This window comes from Silurus meridionalis, chromosome 14, assembly GCF_014805685.1.
Source record: "Silurus meridionalis isolate SWU-2019-XX chromosome 14, ASM1480568v1, whole genome shotgun sequence".
Classification (NCBI taxonomy): domain Eukaryota; kingdom Metazoa; phylum Chordata; class Actinopteri; order Siluriformes; family Siluridae; genus Silurus; species Silurus meridionalis.
The window spans coordinates 21554323-21576934 of NC_060897.1; the positions used below are offsets into that span (position 1 = coordinate 21554323).

At 40.6% G+C, this 22612-nt stretch overlaps 1 protein-coding gene across 3 annotated transcripts in view; it reads left to right on the forward strand.

Moving 5' to 3' along the window:
* The first annotated feature begins 477 nt into the window (after positions 1-477).
* Positions 478-22612, forward strand: part of LOC124397013 (transcription factor COE3) — a 91047-nt gene continuing 68912 nt past the window's right edge. For 2 of the 3 annotated variants that reach the window (XM_046866451.1, XM_046866453.1), the window contains exons 1-6: positions 479-1319; positions 9827-9983; positions 12097-12160; positions 14431-14486; positions 16107-16180; positions 20020-20088. In XM_046866451.1, coding sequence (XP_046722407.1) covers positions 1186-1319; positions 9827-9983; positions 12097-12160; positions 14431-14486; positions 16107-16180; positions 20020-20088 — 554 coding nt within the window. In that variant the 5' untranslated portion in view covers positions 479-1185. Of the gene's footprint in view, positions 1320-9826; positions 9984-12096; positions 12161-14430; positions 14487-16106; positions 16181-20019; positions 20089-22612 lie in introns of all 3 variants that reach the window. The other variant, XM_046866452.1, reaches the window with a different exon arrangement.

The window sequence follows — 22612 nt, forward strand, 5'->3', positions numbered from 1 at the left end:
GTACAGGCATTAAAGTTTATATATATATATATATATATATATATATATATATATATATATATATATATATATATAAACTCTGAAATATCTAAATATTAGGATTTAAGGCCAATGTGTAAGAGAACTGTATCCTGCATTACTGAGCTGAATGTTTTTATTTCCTCTATTTCCTGTTTATTAATAATCTGTAAGAATAACAGACTGTAGTTACACTACTGAAGTGACCCGTAGCGCGTCCTGGTCAATGTCTTTCTGTCCCAGCACTTCCGGTCGGACCCCACTGTCGGCCCAGGTTTCACTTGCGACGCCAGTCACGTGACTGTGTTCTCACACCTCCGACATGCAAATGAGCTCGCCTTTTAAGGCCAAAATCAACGCCCCACCCCGGTTAGGGGTCCCGCCCACCTCCGGTGAGAAGGTGCGCTTCTGTCCACGGGGACGCGCGAGCCGTGAAGAGACGGATGGAGGGGAGGAGAAGAGAAGAGCGTAGAGGAAAAGAGGAAAGGAGAGAGGGGGAGTGAGAGGAGGAGAGGGAGCGAGCTTCCTTACCCAATCCGCCTTTTCCCCGGGGAGAGCGCGTGAAGCCTTCCCTGCTCCATCCCTCCCTCTTGTTCACTCGCTAATCACTCCGTTTTTTTTTTTACTTCCCTCTCTCTTCTTTTTGTAGCACGCGCGTCCGCGTTTTCATCCTCGCGTGCGCGTTTTGTTCGCTCCGTCCTCCTTCGTTCTGAGCAACTTCCCGAGACCAGACGCGCGCGCGCTCTCTCTCTCTCTCTCTCCTTGATCCGGAGCTCTTTTTTCTCCTTTGAGATGCTTTGGCGAGCTCTCTCCTCCCTCTTTTAACTAGACACACACACACTCACACACACACATCACCACGCACACACCGGTTTCATCCTGAACTTGCGCGGTTTATTGCTGGGAATCTAAAGTAAGAGAGGAGCGACCCTGTGGGATCCCGGAGCGCTCGCGCGCCTTCATCAAGGACGCCTTTGGAGAGGATAAGGACCCTCGCGGACACTTTTTTTTTGGTCGCTTATCTCTTTTTCGCCTCCTCCCATCCCTTCAGTTGTTTTTTTTTTGTTATTGCTAGCTAATCCGAAGGATTGTCTCTCTTTTTTTTTCTCCCCTTCTTTTTCTTTTTGAACTATTCCGCTCGAATAGTCGGTTTCGAGGTCCGTTTTCATGTTTTCCATTCAGGACGGTCTCCCGCGGGGAGCGCTCACCATGAAGGAGGAACCGCTCGCTAGCGGCATGACCCCGGTGCGCTCTTGGATGCAGAGCGCCGGGATACTGGACGCCAACACGGCCGCGCAAAGGTGAGAGACATCGCTCGTGTGTGTGAGTGTGTGTGAGCGCGTGTCCGTGCGCGTGTCGGGTGGGAAAACATAGCTGGACATGCTTTTTTGGGTGCCCATGCATAATGCACCATGCACCTTGCAAACAAGTTTCTCCACGAGGACAAAATAGGACTAAAACACAAAAAATAGGGGGAAAATGACTTAAAAAATAACCCAAACCTAAAAACGAATCGTGCGAAAACAGCATGCACGCGTGTTTGCAAATGCAAGAGTATCCCAGATGTTCAGTGCACGAGCAGGATTCAGACAGTATTTTTTAAAAGGCGCGCGCTTCGGAGCGATCGCGCGTGAGAGTTCAGTTTTGTGTCGCACGAAGTGGCAAAATAAACAATAAAAAGTGAGAAATCTGAAGGGGAAAAATCGCAAATAATCATGTACTGGATGCAAAGAAGCGAAAAAAATGTCTATATATTAAAACTGCGAATAAAATCTTCTAAACGTTTGATTGTAAACTTTAGTTTGTATGAATCACCTTTTATTAATATTCAGGTTTTTATTTTTGCGGCGTTGTTTTTGTGCATGGCAAAGCGATTTACGCAAAGTTATTGTCCTTTTCTGTTTTCTTTTCTACAAGCTGGCGCGTGCGTTCTCCTGTTCACAGGTTGTCCTTGAAATCTGCATGCATTTCATCACCGTGTCTGGAAATTGTTCCAAATATTGTGCAAAAAAAAAAAAAAAAAAGAATAATAATATTAATATTAATAATACAGAAGCGCGTGCGAGTTTTTTTTAATTAAAGCGTGAAAAATCCGACCAAATAGCAAACCGACATTTCGGGTTCATCTGCGTCTCGCGCGCGTCAGATTCATTAGTTTTATAGTTTTGTTGCAAATTGCACATCTTAATAGTCGAATGATGTGCAGTTATAATGACGTGATTATTGTTAATGAAATCGTATCTGATTGCAAACGGAGAGTCTGAGCGCATCAGGTGGAACGAAAACACACTTAAACTTGGCACTTTATGTAGACACTTATATATACACACCTTTTATATATTTTGACGCAATATTTGCACATAAACCCAGTGCAAAAAAAAGTAGATTTGGAGAAGAATCGAACGAAAAATCGGATTTAGTTTTTTCGCTTTTAGAGGTCATGCGGCTTTATTATCACGTGCCCTTTTTTTAATAAGTCATAAGCAAGCGTATGACTTGTGATAAAGCTGCATAAGGATGCACAGTGTTCTAGATTTAGACATGTATTTTTTTTACGATTTAGAGTCAATAAAATTGTGTTTAAATAGTCAAATGATTACAAATCAATATTTGAGACATCACATGTCTCAAATATTGTAAAACAGCAACAACAAAATCGAACACAAAACTGAATAACTTCACAATAACTCCACATTAGATTATTATTTTTTTACTGGAAAGCCAATGAGCTTCTGAGACATCTGCTTTGTTAAATGCCTTTTGATTTCTTGGACATTTTAGAGGTAATATCTTTCTATCTATCTATCTATCTATCTATCTATCTATCTATCTATCTATCTATCTATCTATCTATCTATCTGTCTGTCTGTCTGTCTGTCTGTCTGTCTGTCTGTCTGTCTGTCTGTCTGTCTGTCTGTCTGTCTGTCTGAATTATAATAAATAAATATTTACAAGCAAAGGTTTGACTTCGGATTTATTTAGATTCCAGAATATATATATATATATATATATATATATATATATATATATATATATATATATATATATATATATATATATATAAAACATCACCAGTAAGGTTTTTACCTTAAAACCTATTAGGTTATCATTAAATCATAAACAAGCCTCTATAATAATAATAATAATAATAATAATAATAATAATAATAATAATAATAACTCAATGAGATAATTATAAATAAATGAATGAAGCAGATGATCATTTGTTTTTAATTAGAAATAGATGAACAAATGACTGAGCTTCTTGTTGCTGTCGAGACTGACGTATGTGAGGTACAGGTGTGGTTTTACACTCCGAGGTGCTGATGAGCTGTTTGGAGAGGAAGTGCAGATTAGAGAGCGAGTCTTTGATTCACGAGAAATAACTGACACGTGGGAGGAAAAAAAATTCAGGTGTTTGGGTTTATTTATGTCTTCTAAGCAGGGAGTGATATATATAATATATACACACACACACACACACACACACACACACACACAATGTTTTGTGTGTGTGTGTGTGTGTGTGTGTGTGTGTGTGTGTGTGTGTGTGTGTCTCACTGTGTTCAACGTGTGAGGGCGGTTTCCTCAGGAATCTGATGCAAACTGGATTAGTGTTGATGGAAGGAAAGGTGGAGACAGACAGAGCAATTTCAATAGACAGTCTCAGTGGGGGGGGTTTCCCCCAAGTATCTCTCGCTTTCTCTCTCTCTACCTCTCTCGCTCTCTATTTCTAGGACGTGGGGTAAAATAGGCGCACAGCTGGGGAACAGATTTCACTCTTTCACTTGACCCCTCTGTGGTCCCCTACCCCACACTGTAAAACCTGGCAAAGTGAATTATGTCGCCTCTGTTCCGTCTACAAGGGGAAGGAGGTGGAGGTAGTGGAGGAGAGGAAGGGTTTTTGGACCTAATGAAGTCCAGACCCTGGGGTTTAAAGCAGGAACGGGGCAGAGAGACATAAAGAATGAACAAGAAAAGCAAGACAAATCCAAGCGAGCATCCGGTGTCTTTTGACCTCCCGTCTAAAAAATGTACGTAGACATGCAGCGTAGGCGAAGTCTACTGTGTGTAAGACACTATGACAGGAGGCTAGGAAGTCGAGAAGACCTGGACTTGTGAACGGTAATCCGTTGTAAATCGCTTCGCGTAGTACGATGCAAAAGTCTAACAATTGTAAAATAATTTCCCCAGTTTTATTCAAACTAATGTAATTTTCTTGGGCCATATTACATTTGACATCCTGCATGACACAACATATGATACTCTAAAATAACTTCACTCTAAACATCTCAAACGTTTCCTCACGTTGATTTTGTAGCTGGACGGACAGTATACAATAAGCGAAATGTCCATTAGTATCCAATACACTGTTCAGAGAGTGGACCTCAGTTTATTACATGCTTTATTAGGCGGTCTAAATCAAAAGCATGTGTACAACAATGACAAGAACAACAACAACAAAAACACACATTATACTCGACTTTGTTGCGTCGCCTCTGAACTAAAGCAACTGCTGTTCTTTTGGCTACTCATGTGGCTAGACAAAAATAAATAATCCCATGTCTGTGAAAGTCAGCAGTGTAGCCCTCTGAATTTATTTCATGGACATTACTCATTATACATCATCTTCAAATAATGCTTTATGGAGTGTTTCCTTTCCTGAACCTTCCACTGCTAAAGCACATTACGTCTGGTGCTTGGACCCCTAAATATATTGACTTTTTTTTTATTTAACTTTTTTTTTTTTTACAGAGGCATGGATGTAGCTCGATTTGAGGTGTAAGGTTGAACAGTGCTTATTAGCTGTTATGTTTACATTACAGTATGAATATTCAAGTTGAAGCTAGCTGATGTTAGCAGGACACACACCAGTGAGGTGCCACTCTGTAAACCGAATAATTGTTTGTAGGTGTAGATATTTCCAACTTAAGCTAAAATCTCAAATATTTTTTTCTAAAACAATTTTGCTAGCAAGACTTTTTCTGTTTAAGGATGTGTGTGAAAGTTATAGGAGAAAATAGTGTTAGCTTGCATGTGTGTTATAATGTTATTAGAAAAATTAGCTAGCAGCTTTTTGTTGAATACTTTGAAATATATTAACTCACTAAATGAAGCAACAGACATGTTGTGACCAGATAAAAAAAAATCCAAAAAAATCCAGGGTTTATATTTCTCATTTCTGGAGCATTTTTTTTACCACAGTAACAACAGTAACACACTTCCACAGTAACAGCAGTCCACATTTTTTGTATTAAAATGACGACAACATGGCATCACCTGTTAGAAATGTTGCACCTTGTTATGTTTTCTTTACTTTTTTAACATGTGAAACATGTACGTGATTACATTAGGTGCATCGGTATAGCCGTGTAACAAGCTAGCATCTCTTTAATGACAACACCATGCTAACCGTAGCTGCAGCGAGCTGAAATTGGCGATTAAAAACACGAATTCTTGGTGTCCCATGACAGAAAAAAAGTGTTATGATGTATTTAAATGGCTCAGTCAGAAAACCTGGAGGTGAGGTAAATATTTCAGTAGAAGTAACAGAACTGTCCGTCTTGAACATAATGTAAAACATTCGCAACAGGAGGAAATGTTAAAAACACACGTTTTTTTTAACGTCCTGTGCCTACGAAACGAAGGTGAGTGCAGGAGCGCAATACTGAGGAACAAGTGTTTCCCTCCAGCTGCCTCCATAATGACTCCATTAGAAACATACAGGTGACGGACTAATGGCTTCAGATGTAGTCCACTAATGATTTTTGGAAGTGTGTGATTGTGTGTGTGTTTGTGTGTGTGTTTAAGATAATGAAGGAGGTTGAGGGCAGATTTGGCCTGTGTGTGTGTGTGTGTGTGTGTGTGTGTGTGTGTGTGCGCGTGGCAGGTGCAGCTACATCAAACCAAAATAAAACAGCACACACACACACACACACACACACACACACACTGCCGCAGAAGGTGACTTAATATAAACCCACTTGCTAGCACTTTTGACATTTTACTTATCATAATGCTAACTGTCCATCAACAAAATATAACATTTAACTAGCAGTGTGAAAAAGTTCCAGAACATAATTGCTAAAATATTATTTAGCTTGGCTAGTCGTTAGTCAATTAGCTTAATGTCTGCTAGTTTACTAGTGAAGGAGTGTCTGGTTTCAATTATACAACATAACAAGTGGTCTAAATGTTAGCTGAATTACAAACCCGGCTCAGAATACAGAATATATTAGTCAGTATAATGTTAGCTTGCTTGTTAGCAATTTTTAATGGTATGATTTAATGATTAGCATGATGTTTGCTGGCTTTAAAATGGCCTGGCTTTGGATTTCAATAACATAATGCAATAATTAGCCTGTTGGTTAGTGTGGTAATGAAAACACACGCTTATACACACACTACGTGGTACTACAGACACTTTTAGTCACACACAAATGCACACTACAGCATCATTCACTCACATACAAGGTTTCATAGACACATACAAATACACACACACACACACACACACACACACGTAAATTTTATTGAGCGCTCAGTCAGAGGTCCGGCTCTGACAGCGAGTGTGTGGAGAAATTAACACGATACACACAGCGTGAAAACTTGTCACGCACAAGCGTGATATTGTTAAACCCTCACGGGTAAAAATGGAAGTCCTCACGCAGTCACGTTTTCAATTAGCCTGTGCTTAACGTGCGAAACACTTTTGTGTAATTTAGCAGAGCAGCTCCGGGCCGGAATGAAGCTCGCGATCGTCTCTCACCGCAATTACCAGCAAATTAGCCGTTAGCTGGGAGCACTCACACCGCTAACACACTGCTGTGGATGTGGAACCGCCGTCTAATGTTCCCGACATGCCGTCAGCTGGTTAATGTTTGTGTGTGTGTGTGTGTGTGTGTGTGTGTGTGTGTGTGTGTTTATATACATTTTTGTCATATATTTTCTACTGTGTTCTACAATTGAGCTAATGATGAGCTGCCAATTGGATTTGCTTTACGTGTGCGTGTGTGTGTAATTGTGTGTGTGTGTGTGTGTGTGTGTGTGTGTGTGTGTGTGTGTGTGTGTGTGTGTGTGTGTGTGTGTGTGCAAAATTAAACATTCTGAACGTTTGTATTTTAAGCATGTTTTGGAAACACACTGAACATTTTTTGTTAATGAAAATGTTTGATTATTGATAATCTCTATTGTCATATTTTTAAATGTATTTATCAAATTATTAAATTAGTATATTTGACTTTTAAAAAATATGCAAAATTAAGCATTAATAAATTATTTAAAGATGTGGATGAATGTATTAACATTTAATAATTAATTGAATTAAATTTTATTTATTTAAAATGCAAAAATGCTATTATTATTATTATTATTATTATAAATTTTTTTTTTTTTTTACAATTTACGAGTTTTACAGCACCTGATTTTTTTTTCATTTTGCGCTTTTGCAAAATTACAAATTAATTTTATTAGTTATTTTTTTATTAATGAAAAATTTTCTTCTTCATATTTGCACTATTACACTGAAGATTTTTACACCAAAATTACCTACATAACAATAAAAACACTGCTGTATGGAATATAAATATAATTGAAGATAAATCTGTAATTGAAAATTGCGTCGTTTTTATTTCAGTTGATTTGAATGTTTTTAATCAAACTCCGCCCCTCAGTCCCAACTTAACCAATCAGAACTTTCTGCAGTATCACATTGTACCAAAACAACATAGAGCCGTGTCTGGTTACAAATAAATTGAGAATCACAGAAGCCTGAGAGAGAGAGAGAGAGAGAGAGAGAGAGAGACGTTGTGCTTCAGGGAATGGTAAAGAAAAGAGAAGAGGAGAGAACAGGAGCGAGAGAATAAAAACCGTGGAGAAACAGAGCAAGACCCGGGGCAGATTTATGATTATTGTTCAGATCAGTGCGATGGCTCTGTGCCAAAACGGACCATTTCTGTTCTTGCATCATATTTGTGTAAACAGAGGGAGAGAATACGAGAGAAAGAGAGATAGGGAGAACATACGAGAGAGAGAGAGAGAGCGAGAGAGAGAGAGAAAGGATAAAGTCTTCCCTAAATTAGAGTCAATTACAGATGTTTCACACACACACACACACACACACACACACACACACACACACACACTTTCTTTCTTTCTTCTTTCTTTCTTTCTTTCTTTAATATGCGTACCTTTTTCTATCTATCTATCTATCTATCTATCTATCTATCTATCTATCTATCTATCTATCTATCTATCTATCTATCTATCTATCTATCTATCTATCTATCTATCTATCTATCTATCTATCCCTTTCTTTCTTTCACACTATAACTGATACAGCTGTATGTTTTCTGATTTTATGTCTACCAGACACGTGCACAAAATCACACACTCACACACACACACACACACACACACAAACATGTGTATCACAATGTATGTGTCACACGTGAACGTGCAGGTTACAGTATGAGCAAGTGTGTGTCTGTGTGTGTGTGTGTGTGTGTGTGTGTGTGTGTGTGCATGCACTGCCACTCTGCTGCTGAAGTGGATGTAGCAGTAATTATTATAATTAAAATAATAACCCTAATGAGCTTTCCATGTTGATGGGTGCACATAAAGATCAAAATACCACTACTGTGTGTGTGTGTGTGTGTGTGTGTGTGTGTGTGTGTGTGTGTGTGTGTGTGTATTTTCCATATTTTAACTTCGTGTTAGTTCTGCTGGATCCTGTAGTGAGGGGAAAAGTGTGGTCACATGTTTCTTTATGAGTGTTATTGGGTTCTCCTCTCAGAGAGGGTTCCACATAGAACCCCATTAGGAAATAGAATTATTGAATCATGACTTCAAATATCAGTGTTTAGAAGATCAGTAAATGTCTGTAATAGCTGCAGAAGTGTGTGGTATTAGTGTTATACTCAGACCAAATGGTTCTTCTTTCTTTATCTTTTGGGATAATTAAGGGATCTTAGCCTTCTGAAGGTTCTTATTGTTGAGTGGTTCTTCAGTGAACTCTTAAGGGTTTCCACAGAAGAACTAAAAATACTCTAACAGGATATTTATCTGTCCGTCCATCCGTCCGTCCGTCTGTCTATCTATCTATCTATCTATCTATCTATCTATCTATCTATCTATCTATCTATCTATCTATCTATCTATCTATCTATCTATCTATCTATCTATCTATCCAACTGCTTATTTTTCTTTCTTCTGATTTCTCATACTAAGTTGTCTTTGACTTTTAGCCTACTTCCTTTCTTTCTTTCTTTCTTTCTTTCTTTCTTTCTTTCTTTCTTTCTTTCTTTCTTTCTTTCTTTCTCTCTGAGTATGCACTGACTGATTGATAGGATCGATCGTGTACAATAGGTGTGAGGCCTTGTGTCTGTCTTCAACCCCCCCAAACCCCCCTTTGGTGTATGAGTCGATAATTATGCACAGCGACCTGATTGAGGCTTCCTATTGGTTGAGCCACAGAGAAATGCGTTTGATTGACAGATTGGATAAGAAGTACAGAGGAGTGGCTGCCAAAACGTCCAGCAGCAGACGGAGCCTTTGGGGTGTGCAGACAACACAAAAGTCTTTCTCTGTCACACACACACACACACACACACACACACACACACACACACACACACACATGGGCCAGATGTAATACAAGTCAAGGGAAGGAATCCTGTCAGAATATATTTAGTGTTCCCATAATGTTCAGGTGAGGAATGATGAAAGACTAATCCTGATATTTTCTCTTCTCTTCTCTTCTCTTCTCTTCTCTTCTCTTCTTCTCTTCTCTTCTCTTCTCTTCTGTACAGTGGTGTCGGTTTGGCCCGAGCTCACTACGAGAAGCAGCCTCCTTCCAACCTACGCAAATCGAACTTCTTCCACTTTGTGTTGGCGCTGTACGACCGTCAGGGGCAGCCGGTGGAGATCGAGAGGACGTCCTACGTTGACTTTGTGGAGAAAGACAAAGTGAGTGGCCCTGTTGTCACTGAATAAATTTTTTTTTTTAAATAACTAGAAATTAAAGTAAATTTAAAAACCACGATTGGAAATTTTTTAATTTCGCCTGTTTATCACACGCTACATGGTTAATTACATGGTTATTACCTTATAATAACACAAATCATCCTCATTTCATGCTAATTTACATTAAAAGCCGGTATAGATTATGATTTGTGTACAAATAAATACAAAAAGTTATGTGATTTCATGAGCTCTTGTGTTTTATTTTTCAATATTTTATGCCAGTGCTGAAATATACAAGTCTGCCTATAGGGGGCAGTGAAGAGACCAGACTCCATAAAAACAACACATGCACACGTCTTATTACATTTATCAGCAAATGTATTATTTTAATTTGTTTATCCCAAAGCTTTAAATCAGCCATCATGTTATTATGTGTGTGTGTGTGTGTGTGTGTGTGTGTGTGTGTGTAAGTGTAAGTGTGTGTGTGTGTGGGTGTGGGATCTACGCCTTTTCGTTAGTTAACCGAATGATTATCTGTCGTCTCCTCGCCCTGTCTGGTCCTGCCAAGCTCGCAGTGTGTGTGTTGTGTGTGTCAGGAGGTAGTCCTGCTAGGCCTGCTGTGTGCGTGCGTATGTGTTTGTGTCTGAGTGCGTGTGTTTTGTTATCGGTAAAAAGGTTACCGAGAACAGCTCCGCCCCCGGCTTGGGGCGGGACAGCGTCCAGCTGGCACGGTCACTCGTCCGTCCTCTCTGTCTGTTCACCTCCGCCTCGACCCCCGATATGCCCCCCCCCACACACACACACACACACACACACACACACACACACACACACACACCTCCTCTCCTGTTTCGCCTGGGACTCTGCCAAGACATTGCCACAAATCTTGGCACTGTGAGAGAGATAGAGAGAGTCAGAGAGAGACAGAGGATGAGAGAAAGCAGCACGGTGTCACGTTTGCATAGATTTTTCTACAATATCTATCCAAATTATAAAAACGAGACACATTCAGTTTTCTCTGGGTCGTTAATAAGATCGCTGTGAAGGGGTCAGGTGTTCACAGGTGTTTCACCTCAAACACCTGTGAATGGATTTAATTGTGACAGCACTTCCTTACATATATTCTGTATCTTTATCGTCATCCATGGTTCCAGTTATCCAATCAGAGTTATCCCTTACGTCCTCTAAAATAATTCAATCCTTCAATGCATAACCCCTGAGCCAAACTTACAATCTGAAATGTTTTATACCTCTGCCAGGTGGTTATATGGTTACATGTATGGAAAGTCACATGGAAGAGTTATGAATGAAGTCCTAGGCCACCATTAGATTTCTTGTTTTAGCAATTGTTTAATGGCCATACAGAATTATTTCTCTTTTTAGCATACAACAAGAAAATATCTGAAAAAAGCAGAAAGCTGGCTCTCATACAGCAAAACCTCACTGGAATGAAACCGTAATGAATTTAATGAATGTAAATTGATATTTGTCCTACGATTTCTACTATTACTACTATTTTGAAAAATGACGGCTGTGAAAGCATGTATGTGCCTGGTATGTACCTACACATGATCTATGTATGAGCTGAATTCATTGGAAGCTCACTTTCAATCACATCAATTAAAATGCCAAAGATGACAGAGTTTGACAGACATAAAAGCATACTTGTGCAGAAAATAAAATAAAAGAACAATTTTCAAGGAGTGGAAACTGCATTTCCTTTTTTGACATCCTTCCTTATATACAGTAGAAAGATTTGTCAGAATGCCTGAACCGTCCCAGCACTTCTTGCTCTACTTCATCATAAGGGGAACCACTGAGACCGGGATCGTCACTGACACACAGCCATCTTTGAAACGTTTACACTGATTAAATTTTTTGCTATGGCTGAGCGTCTCATCACCGTGAAGTCTTCTGTAGATATCCGCAGGTTTTCGCCTTCGTTCACAAATACCTTCACCACACTCTGTTTCATGCACGAATTAACACTGTTGACTGGCATCTTGAATCAGGGTCTCTGGACTGGCCTGTGACATGTGTGCCACAAACTAGTGACTTACACCTTAAACGGCCCTTGTAGATATGGTTTTTTCACATTATTCTTTTTCTGTTTTAGGAATATAACGGTGAAAAGACCAACAATGGCATCCACTACAGGTTACAGCTCCTCTACAGCAACGGTAAGACACCATCAGTTAAACTAGTAGTCAATTGGTAGTCAATTAGTAAAAAAATTCACAAACCAAAAAACTACCGTATTTTCTGGACTATAAGCCGCTCGAACTGTCTACAGGAAATGCGAATCATTCGTCACTCTGAAAACAACTGGGCATGAAAAAACACACTTCACCTGTGTTCTGAGCTGCACGGCATTGGGAGAAAAGATTCACCGATGGTGATTTTTAAACGCACGACGATGCCAAAAGATAAACTCTCGAGAGAAATAGTTGTGAAAGGAAGGAGGAAGACAGTGAACAATGACTTTCTTGGTAGGCTACTGTTTAGATACAAGCCGTGTAACAGACACTGTCTTTCATTAAAGCCTGTGTAAAGTTCATTAGTTTCAGTGTAGACACCTGCGGCTTATAGACAGGTGCGGCGTATTTATGTAAAAAAAAAATCTTTGTCAAAGTCAGTGGGTGCGGCATATATTTGGGTGCGTTTAATAGTCCGGAAATTACGGTACTTAGTTTTCAAGCTTTTAGATTTTTTTCTCTTTCTTTCTTTCTTTCTTTCTTTCTTTCTTTCTTTCTTTCTTTCTTTCTTTCTTTCTTTCTTCAAAATGTCTTTTTTTTAAATTCTGCAAATTATATAAAAGGACAAAAAAAAAATGTAATCCCTAACCCATCAAATTCTTAATTACTTTGTCCATGATGCTTCATTCATATGGCTTTAGTCATTATATATATATATGTCTATCAGTTAAAGGCCTTTGTTGAGAAATATGATTTCCCAAATATCGATGCGATAAAACAGTTCTCACGAGTGGATTTTGCACCCGAGTTTATGTCTTTGCACATCTGGAAGAGTATTGAGGATCCCATCTGTTTTATGCCGAGATGATTTCATTCACATCTGTCCCCTTCCTCTGTTCTCGAGTACCGGTTTAAACTTCAGAATGGTATTTCGCTACACCATTGCATTGAGTTTTTTTTTATTAATTACAATACAAGCGTTCATAAAGGAGTTTGATTATATACGCTCTATTTGTGAATTTAGATCATTATTTATACATGGTGTGAATGTCAATGACATCATCCTGCTGAGAGATAGTCCTGGGGTTGCCTTCACAGCATGCCTTTCTGCCCCTCATCCACCTCCAAGCATGCCCTGCCCACCTGCTTTTCTCCATGGAGTGATGCTAATAACAGAAAAGATATGGATATGGAGCTTGGATGCATGCAGGGAGACTTGAGGGGCCGGGAAAGCTTTGTTTCTTGGAGGTTTAAGACAGGAATCCCATAAATAATACATTTATCTGATTAACTGCAGCACTGCTCCTTGTTTGGATTCACTAAATGTGTGTGTGTGTGTGTTTGGGGGTTAATGAACAGCTCAAGCAGCATGACGAGCAAAACACTCCATGTGGGATACTACCGCGATTTTGTTTGTTTTATTTTTCCGAAATGTTCCGTTAGGAACTAATTTGTTTTCGCTAATGCTTACTATAAAGAACTGAATTTTAATTTGTTGGGGAATGTTTATGAATCGTGCTACCGAAACATGGGCACCGTGGGCATTTATAGAGATAGAAATCTTAATGTATTAGTTGATTATTTGGATAGGTTTATAAAGCAAAACATACCCCTATTTACATGAATCTCTAAAACCCCCTTAAAATCTTTGCCACCTTCAATATCAACCCTTTACCTGAAAATTCTTTAAAAAAACGATTTAGCATCCACCCCAATGACGAGGCATAAGGCATCTAAGATTAAGGTGGACGTCTACCAGATACATCTTTTCAATATGTCGGAAAGATTATTGGGCAGCATTTAATTATTGGGCATTGATTGAAATAGCATAAGACAAGTGATTCTCAGGTTATCGTCCAAAAACTTCCAAGGATTTGAACCCCAAGCATTCGGTCCATAATTTTCTACCATTATATGAACTATTCTAGTATTTATTGGGCCCTAACATTTGTTAATTTAATGAGTTGTAACTTCAGAGAAATTTGCATGACTCAAAACCCAGTACATTCTTAGAATAATCAGGGGCTAAGCTGTACCTCTGCATGTGGCTTGGGTGGATCCTCAAACATGTATCTTTTGCATCTTTTATAGTGTATAGTGTAAACTATTTTCAACTTTCCAAGTAAAAGCTATAGGAGGTATAAATGGTGGACTTGTGGATATTGCTAGTAAAATAACTTTCATTTCAAAACTAAAACTCGAATGAAAATATACTAATATTGTAATGTTTTTGTGTTTCTTTTTGAACGTAACAGGAATCAGAACAGAGCAGGACCTGTATGTACGGTTGATAGACTCCATGACTAAACAGGTAAGAAGATTTCTAACGTTGCTAAAAGACTTTTGCGGTTTCAAACGCGATCGCTGTAATCTTGACACGGCCTTTAACAATTTTCAATCGAACGCTAACTCAATTCTCAGGCTTAACCATAACCGTGGATGAGTTTCGGAACAATGCCATTTAACGAGGAGTTTCGTTTTCTTTGTAGTCCATTGCGTAGTTTCGTCGAGTCCTTGATTTCCGGTCCGGAGTTCCCTAGAGTAGTAACACAAAAAAGCGTACAAAGTCTTTATAAACTCAAGTCCGTCCTGAGCACAGAACGTCTCGCTCGAGACTAGATTCCTCGCTGTCCCTCTTCATTCTCTAGTGGAATGGACCCTAATTTTTAGTCCCACCCTGGTCATGTTCCATTGGCTCAACAGGGCTCGTTGTCATGGCGTGTCAGGCTACCTCAGATCAATACAGCGAGCAGGTCCTCGACAAAAGCGTCAGCCCCGGAGACCAATCAATAGGCCTTAATGTATCTGCAGAGGCGGCACACTGGAGACTATAATCCCCAGCACAACAAAAGAGATCTGCAGCCATGCAAGGCTGTCAAATCCCCTCCCTTCTGCCTTCTGTAACGTACACACACATACACACAGCAACGATCACTGGAAGCACGAAGTGTAGATATCGATCGATTACAGTCCTTCCGTCTTGATTTGTCTTTTCGTTATAAATGATAGATATGAAAGACGGATCTCGTGTTTGCCACGTTTGGCATAAATACACTCATCTCTGCTGATCTGAATGCTAAAAACATTGGTTTCTAATACCGTTCATTGGGAAAAGGCTAATACAAAGTTTAGGCCAAAAGGTCGATAATGCCAACATATACTGTAGTAATGGAACCGCTTTTTACGGATGATATCATGGACCACTTTGGCGCCAGAAACGTGAATCAAGTATGATATACAAATATCGACCTGTTCTTCACCGTCTTCAAAAATCCCCTCCCTTTTCTCGAACTGGGTGGATGTTAATAAAGAGGCAGAGGACCTACATAGACAGCGTCAAGAGACAGAAAGAGGGAGAGAGAGCGAAAGAGAGAGAGAGAGAGAGAGAGAGAGAGAGAGTGATAGATCAATAATGTAAAAGTGGTCGTTATCCTGAAAGTATTGTCCCCCAAGGCATTGGGTTGACTGACCAAAGGCGAGAAGAATTGGGGATGTTGTAAGGTGGATTATGTGTGTGTATGTGTGTGTGTGTGTGTGTGTGTGTGTGTGTGTGTGTGTGTGTGTGTGTGTGTGTGTGTGGGGCCAGAAAGGGATACCGGCTTGTTACGACGGATGCTAATAATCCGTCATAGACACCAGGAACGTCAGCTCCATGATAGATGCTTTGGAAAAAGCATCCCTTAGTGGACCTTCTGGATCTCTCCATATGCCCACATATTAATGACCACAGCTACCTTTTAGCATATGTTACATTTTACTGCATGCTGTGCACCACAAAAAACATGAGTAATCACCTAGTTTCTCACAGTCATATTAACGCTACTTGTGCCCTCATGTTGGCGATATATCTTTGTTTTTACAACGGTGACATCATGATTTTTATCTTCGGAAGGTGTACGACTGAAAATATTAAAAAGTTTCTCTTTTACAGCCGATCATCTACGAAGGACAGGACAAAAACCCGGAGATGTGCCGCGTCCTTCTTACCCACGAGATCATGTGCAGGTTCGTTCTGTTACCATCAAACTTCAATCTTTTGAACAATTTATTTACCCCCCTTATTGCAACATTTTTGCATTATCAGCACAAATGTATTTATATCGAATTGTGCTGTGGAAAGGTGAAACAATAATCATACACCTCATGGGCGCACCTTTAGGTTTGGTATTCAGACCGATGTAAATGTGCCGCTCTCTTCACTCTACAGGGCTTCCCTCATTACAGAGCCCCTATCGGCTTTTATACCGCGTAATTGTGAGCGCTGTCGGCTGGAGGTACGACCAGCAGGGGCTTGTTGATGCAGAATGCCCAGTGGGGGTCAGGGGGGATGTATTGGCGGGTAAATTTAGTAGGTGTGAAGGTCCTGGACATGAAGGGGCTCAGATGTTTGGAACCTGGCTGGGAAGTGACCTAGGAATGAGGGTCGAGCGCTTGAGGGCCGTGTTAATAATTCAATAAGGGGAAATGATAAAGACTTTACAGGGCACTCAGGAATCCTGAGATTGGTATCCGTTACTATACAGACACAAATCAGGAAAGGAAACAGTCTTCTTTTACAGATATTCCTGATCAAACTGATGTTAGACACACAAGACCATTAAACACTCAAGATTTTATGTAGTATGTTTATAGTTTAGAAGTTGGATAGCTCCATTTCGAGATCAATTGATGTACATGTGTTACTAAGTTAATAAAAGCTATGCATTGGATAATAAATGGCCATATAATGTACTCAGGCAGGAGATATGGATTCTATTGGACTTGGGCCAACCTGAGAACAATTTCCATCGAGGCAAAAAAAAATAAAAAATCTGCCTCGGAATTAAATACGATCATGGTACTGTATGTAAAAGCCATAATCGAGATTAAGATGTCACTAATCTATTTCATCGCTCGACTGTCTTAGCCCGCTTGCCTTGAATCGCTTAGCATAAATCTCACTACTGTCTCTCTTTTTAAAATGGATTTCCGCACTCAGCAGCCAAAATAACCTGTTATTATGAACCTCGCCGAAATTCTCGCCGGCGTCTCTTTTTCCTGACGCTATCTGCTTCTCTCCTCCAAGATGATTTTGATACAGGATCCATTTCCATAATGACAGCTCACTTTGAGGCGGTCATTACGTGATTGAGTGTGATTATTAGCAGCCATCCCCTGATGAATGGTGTGTTTCCATTCGCTAATGAGAGGGAGATGAGACATGCTTCCCCTGTTTCTCTCTCTCTCTCTCTCTCTCTCTCTCTCTCTCTCTCTCTCTTTCTCTTTCTCTCTCTTTCTCTCCTGGGTGATAGCACTCTATGTCCCTAGCACTCTAGGTCCCTAGCGAAATCCGCTTCACCTATATACACACATATTTATGATTATTCTAACACAATATGTGAAAAAAATGAGCGGCCCATCTCGTGTTACGTCTTTTATTTCGGTTCGTCCTTCTTGGAAGCGAGTGGGTGCAACACAATTAAGCTTAGAGATAAATTTTGACTGATTAATTAGTGTCCCTGGATTACAGAGTGACTATGACAGGAGTGTGGCCACGAGACTAAATAATGAGCTGCAACGGATTTCAAAAGGCAAGAAGTGATTTGTCATGGGATCAAGCTTCCGCTGGCTATAGATGTCCAAGGTCTTCACCAGCTATTCTCACTGCTTGAAACTGGCACCCTGAAATTGCCAAATGAGGCATGGCAGAGGTTAGCTGGCATTGAGTAGCGTCGAGAGCCCGACGCGTGGGCTCAGAGGGAGGGAGTTGGAGGATAAAGGGATAATGCTGAGCAGCCAGGATGGATAAGAGACTACTGCCACAGGCAGCAGAAAAGTAGCCAAGTGGCTATGCTTTCCATCCACCCTGGGCAATTACAATACTTGCCCTTTAAAAACAAGCCCGCTATTGACACCATCCCTTTCTATCTTCACAGGCTTCCTGTATGCTTTCGTATCTCTGCTTGCCTTTGATGTTTGGCTCTGGCTTTCCCAAGAGACTCTGAGGCCTGGTTTTATTTAAGAATACCCTTGTGTTACAAAATGTTCTCCATTGCTTAAGTAAATCAGCTACTAGGTGGCCCAGTCAAGGCAAAACATAGTTGACCTATCATTAAAGTACCAGAGGGGGGGGACTCCAGTTCCCCTTTTGCTCTCAAATGAGTTTGATTCTTGCCTTTTGTCTCTTCTTTGGATCTTCTCATCTTAAGGCTCGATGCCAGACCTGCATTTGTTTCAGGTCAGAGTCATTCGCAGGACTAGTACTAGCCACCACAGACCTCCGCTGGGATCACCATTAAGGTGGCATTACAAACGTTCTGCCAGGGTTTGTTTTGGTGTGCAAGGGGCCACCGGTGTCCCCAGAAACTGCCTGAGTGCTCTTGGGGTCCAGTTTGTTTATAACACTTCTTTCTCAGTTTGAGGAGGTTGTCACCACAGCCGCACCATTGGGCTTCAAATGCTAATTGGTCTCCTGGAACTTTGCTAATGGGTCCAAGTAGCTGGGGGAATAAATTATGGTGGCACTGCTCTATGGCAACAGTCACACATACACAAGGAGAAGGAAAAAACAACGCCTATTTGGGTCGTTTTTTTTTTCATAGATCAAACAATGTGATAAATGATTCATAAAGACAGATTATTTTGCATGCGTAGCCTTGGAGTGTTTGTCAAATGTTTGTCAAATTATCTCGTTTAAAGCAGTGAGAAAGGAGTTTTGCACCACGTTATTGCATCGTGTTTATTCTATTGTTCAGAAATGAACTCAGCTGCATGATGATGTTTTAATAAAGTCCACCAGGCTAGTGCTTTTGTAGGCACTACAGTTGCACATAGCGTCACACCGAGCGCCGCCATTTATAATTAATGAAAATAAACTGAACTGGAAAGAGGGCTCGAGCACTTTTCCAGTGGGGTGCAGAAGTGGCAATGCCAGTTTGTCTAGCCAACAATGAGTTCTCTTTTTTTTTTTTTTTTTTTGGAGGGGAACGGTGGTTGTATTTAGGAGAGCCACATGCCACCAGATGAGGTGCCAGCCCTGGGGCGAGGGCACAGGCAAGGGCAGGGGTGATGGCAGCATCAGTGAGGGGCGTTTGGGACGCGGCCGCTGCACCAGGACGTCTCTGGGCGCTGTCCAAACTGTCAGAGGCTGGCTGAGTGACCTTGGCATGAGCCCAGCCCAGCTGGAGAGGAGAGACAGAAAGAAAGAGGAGAAAGAGAGAGGGCAACCTACAAGCAGGGGCCAGATTGAGAGAGAGAGAGAGAGAGAGAGAGAGGAAATATCGCCTTGGCTGTTATTTAACCACATTCTTGCCTTTTCAAAAGACCTACGAAGATTAGAAAAATTATGTCATAACACCTTTACATCAAGTAAAGTTCGCATCATGTTACATCATGTTATTAAAAACACTCATATCTAAAAGGGGCACCTCAAAGTTTGGTACTAAGACCATAAATAGTTTGGTAATATTTTAATTAGAGAAAATTTATGATAAAGCAAAACATTTTTTTAACCATGGACTCAAGTTAGTACGTAAATATTTAGTAAATATTGATTTAGTTACGATTATACCCACTTCTATAATAATGATCTATATGACTACGATGCCTATTTAAATTTGGGAAGATTAGAGCTCAAAATTTTAAAATGTACAAAAAAGATTGAAAATTTGAGGGTTCAAGCCCCAGTATCGCCACTCTTGGGGACCTTGAGCAATGCCCTCAAGCTTTTGTGCTTCAGGGATGCTGTATCATGGCTAACTACAACTTACCTATCTTTCAAACATCAGCATATGTAAAGAAATATAAAAGCACCTGTCATACAAAAGATTTTTATGTAAATAATTGTGAATCTCTTTTTTTTGCAGTCGGTGCTGCGACAAAAAGAGCTGCGGGAACCGAAACGAGACGCCGTCAGATCCCGTGATCATCGACAGGTAAGAGGATGTCATCTGTAGAAAAAAGCGCTAAGCTGGTTTTGTTTGGAAAGCACCTAAAACAAACTTAAAAAAAAAAAAATCCTTGAATTATGAATGCGATTTTGATCTGAGAATAAAAGTAATAGGATCTCGGCTTCTGGCCCTTCATCAATTCTCTCAGTTCCTTCAGATGTCTCCGCTACGGGATAAAGTATTCATAAGTGCGTCTATTTTGCATGCCGCAACACTCCGTATAGCTGTTTGTATCGAATTTGTGGAACACGTATACTGCAATACGGTTTGGCACTGATGAAATCTATTCGGATGCAGACATGGACACAGGACCCGACGGGTCCGAATACGAGGACCTGTTTCTAAGTGACTCTCAAATGAACTCCCTGATGATCTACTCAGATTGACACCGCCAAGTCTCTACCTGCTAAATTTCTCTTAAGGGAGTCTCTTTAATGACCGAGCCGGAGTGTGTGCGTGTGTGTCCAAACAGGACAGCAGCGAGTGCGTCCTGTGGCACAAGGGTCATTACCAAATACATGCTGGCTTGTTAGAGTGGCTTTGGAGCACGTCCAGTGGACAGTCAGGAACGAGATGACCCTCCCACTCCTTTTACAGACACTCACACACTTAGACACTCCAACACACACACACACACACACACACACACACACACACACACACAGAGCAAATTATGCATTAAGATTACATATATGCAGACATATATCGTGTAAAACCTACAGACAGGATGTCTCCTCCTTCCTACGGAGTGTACAACACTAGGTTATGCTGTTAACGGTAAACAAAGCGACATTAGAGAGGACAGGCAATCAAAAAGGGCAGAAAAACGCGACACGATGGTGTAAAAGAACGAGTTTGTATCTTTCCTGTCTTTGCAATGAGACGGACACGGCTGCCTTGAATGTCTCCCTGAGGGCCAGTTACACTGGATACCTTATAGCCTATTGTGTATATGTGCGTGTTTGTGTGTGTGTGTGTCTGGCACGTCCGAGCTCCTCATTACGCTGACCAAACCCATTCCTAAAGTGTTTACCGGTGACAGTGGATGGTTCTGATTTAAGGCGGACCGACGCGTACGACTGCATTTCAGTGCCCTATTAGGAGCCCGAGTATTTATGGCCTCCTTAAACCAACAGATAAATCAGCTGGACGTGAAGCGAGGCCTCTGGCTTGCCATGCAAATCAGCTGCACTGCTCGTCACTGTAAAAGCCTTAATGGGAGCCATTCATCCCCAACACACACACTCACACACACACACAGTGCATGTGCTGCTGCCACCACCTTTGCCCAGCTCCGTAAATCTACATCTGCCGTCAGGTTATGCGGCCTCACGTGTCATAATTACGGATACACACATGTGCCAGATCACGCATGTGCACACGCATAAAATTTTGCATGTAGGCATAGCGATCTCACACATAAAAGACTGTATATAGCAAATGTGCATACCTACATTATTGCAATAGTTATAAAAATGAAACTATATTATTTAGCTATTGGATACAATATAGATACTAATTTCATTCAATTTATAAAAATAACCAATTAAAATGCTCCGAATAGAATAACTAGGGGTCCGTGTTGTGTTTAATTGTATTGTTACCGCAGATAAAAGGCAAAAACTTACATTTTCTGTCAGCAAAAGATTTCATCATGTGTTCAGGTTGCTTTATTTGTGTTAATGTTGACTGAATTCCAATGCGGTTACATTCTTTCGTCGATTGTAGAACCACACCTCTCATAACAGGGGAATAATCCGGAACGTTTCATGAACGTGAATGCTAAAAACCTTAAATTTCGAAAATTCCGAGTTTACGAAAAGGTAAAAATTAGTTGCATACTTAGTTAGCTAGCCAATCCAATAGTAACAGTACATGCCCAATATAAACCTAGCTGTCTCATTTTTTTTGTGCCACACCATTTCCTTTTTTTATGCTTTTGCTAGCTGTTTAGCTTAAACATTTGCTAAAAATCCCTCTAAATTTTGCATGAGCTCAGATTACTTCTATCTCTTTTCCCTCAACTCATTTGTTGCTGTGCCTCAACAGGGCCAATAACTCCTCCTAATCAGTCTGAATGATGGTGGAGTTTCTGATAAACAGAAACCCTCAGATCATTGATTTAGCCATCCTGGGAAATAAGGTAGAACTAATTATGACGAGCGAATCGCTCCCCGTGCCTCACGCTCCTCTCGCTCTGATCTGCGAGTAAGATCTCGCGCCGGAATGGGGTCAAGTGCCGGTCGGTGAGGTCGAAGGTCATTAGACGGGGACGGCTTTGTCACAAGCTGTAAATGCTCAGCCAGTTTTTTTGTGCTGAGGCAAGCAGAAAGGAGTCGCGGTGCTGTTGATGTATCACCTGCCTCTAAAACAGGTGTTATTACAAGCTAATATTGCAATTAGATCGCCCAGGAAGCTCCCCTAGTGGGGCAATAAATTCTCCAAGACTGGCAGTGCACATAGAGGGCGAGGGGTAAGGGGAGGGGGCAGCTCTGTCTAATTACAACCT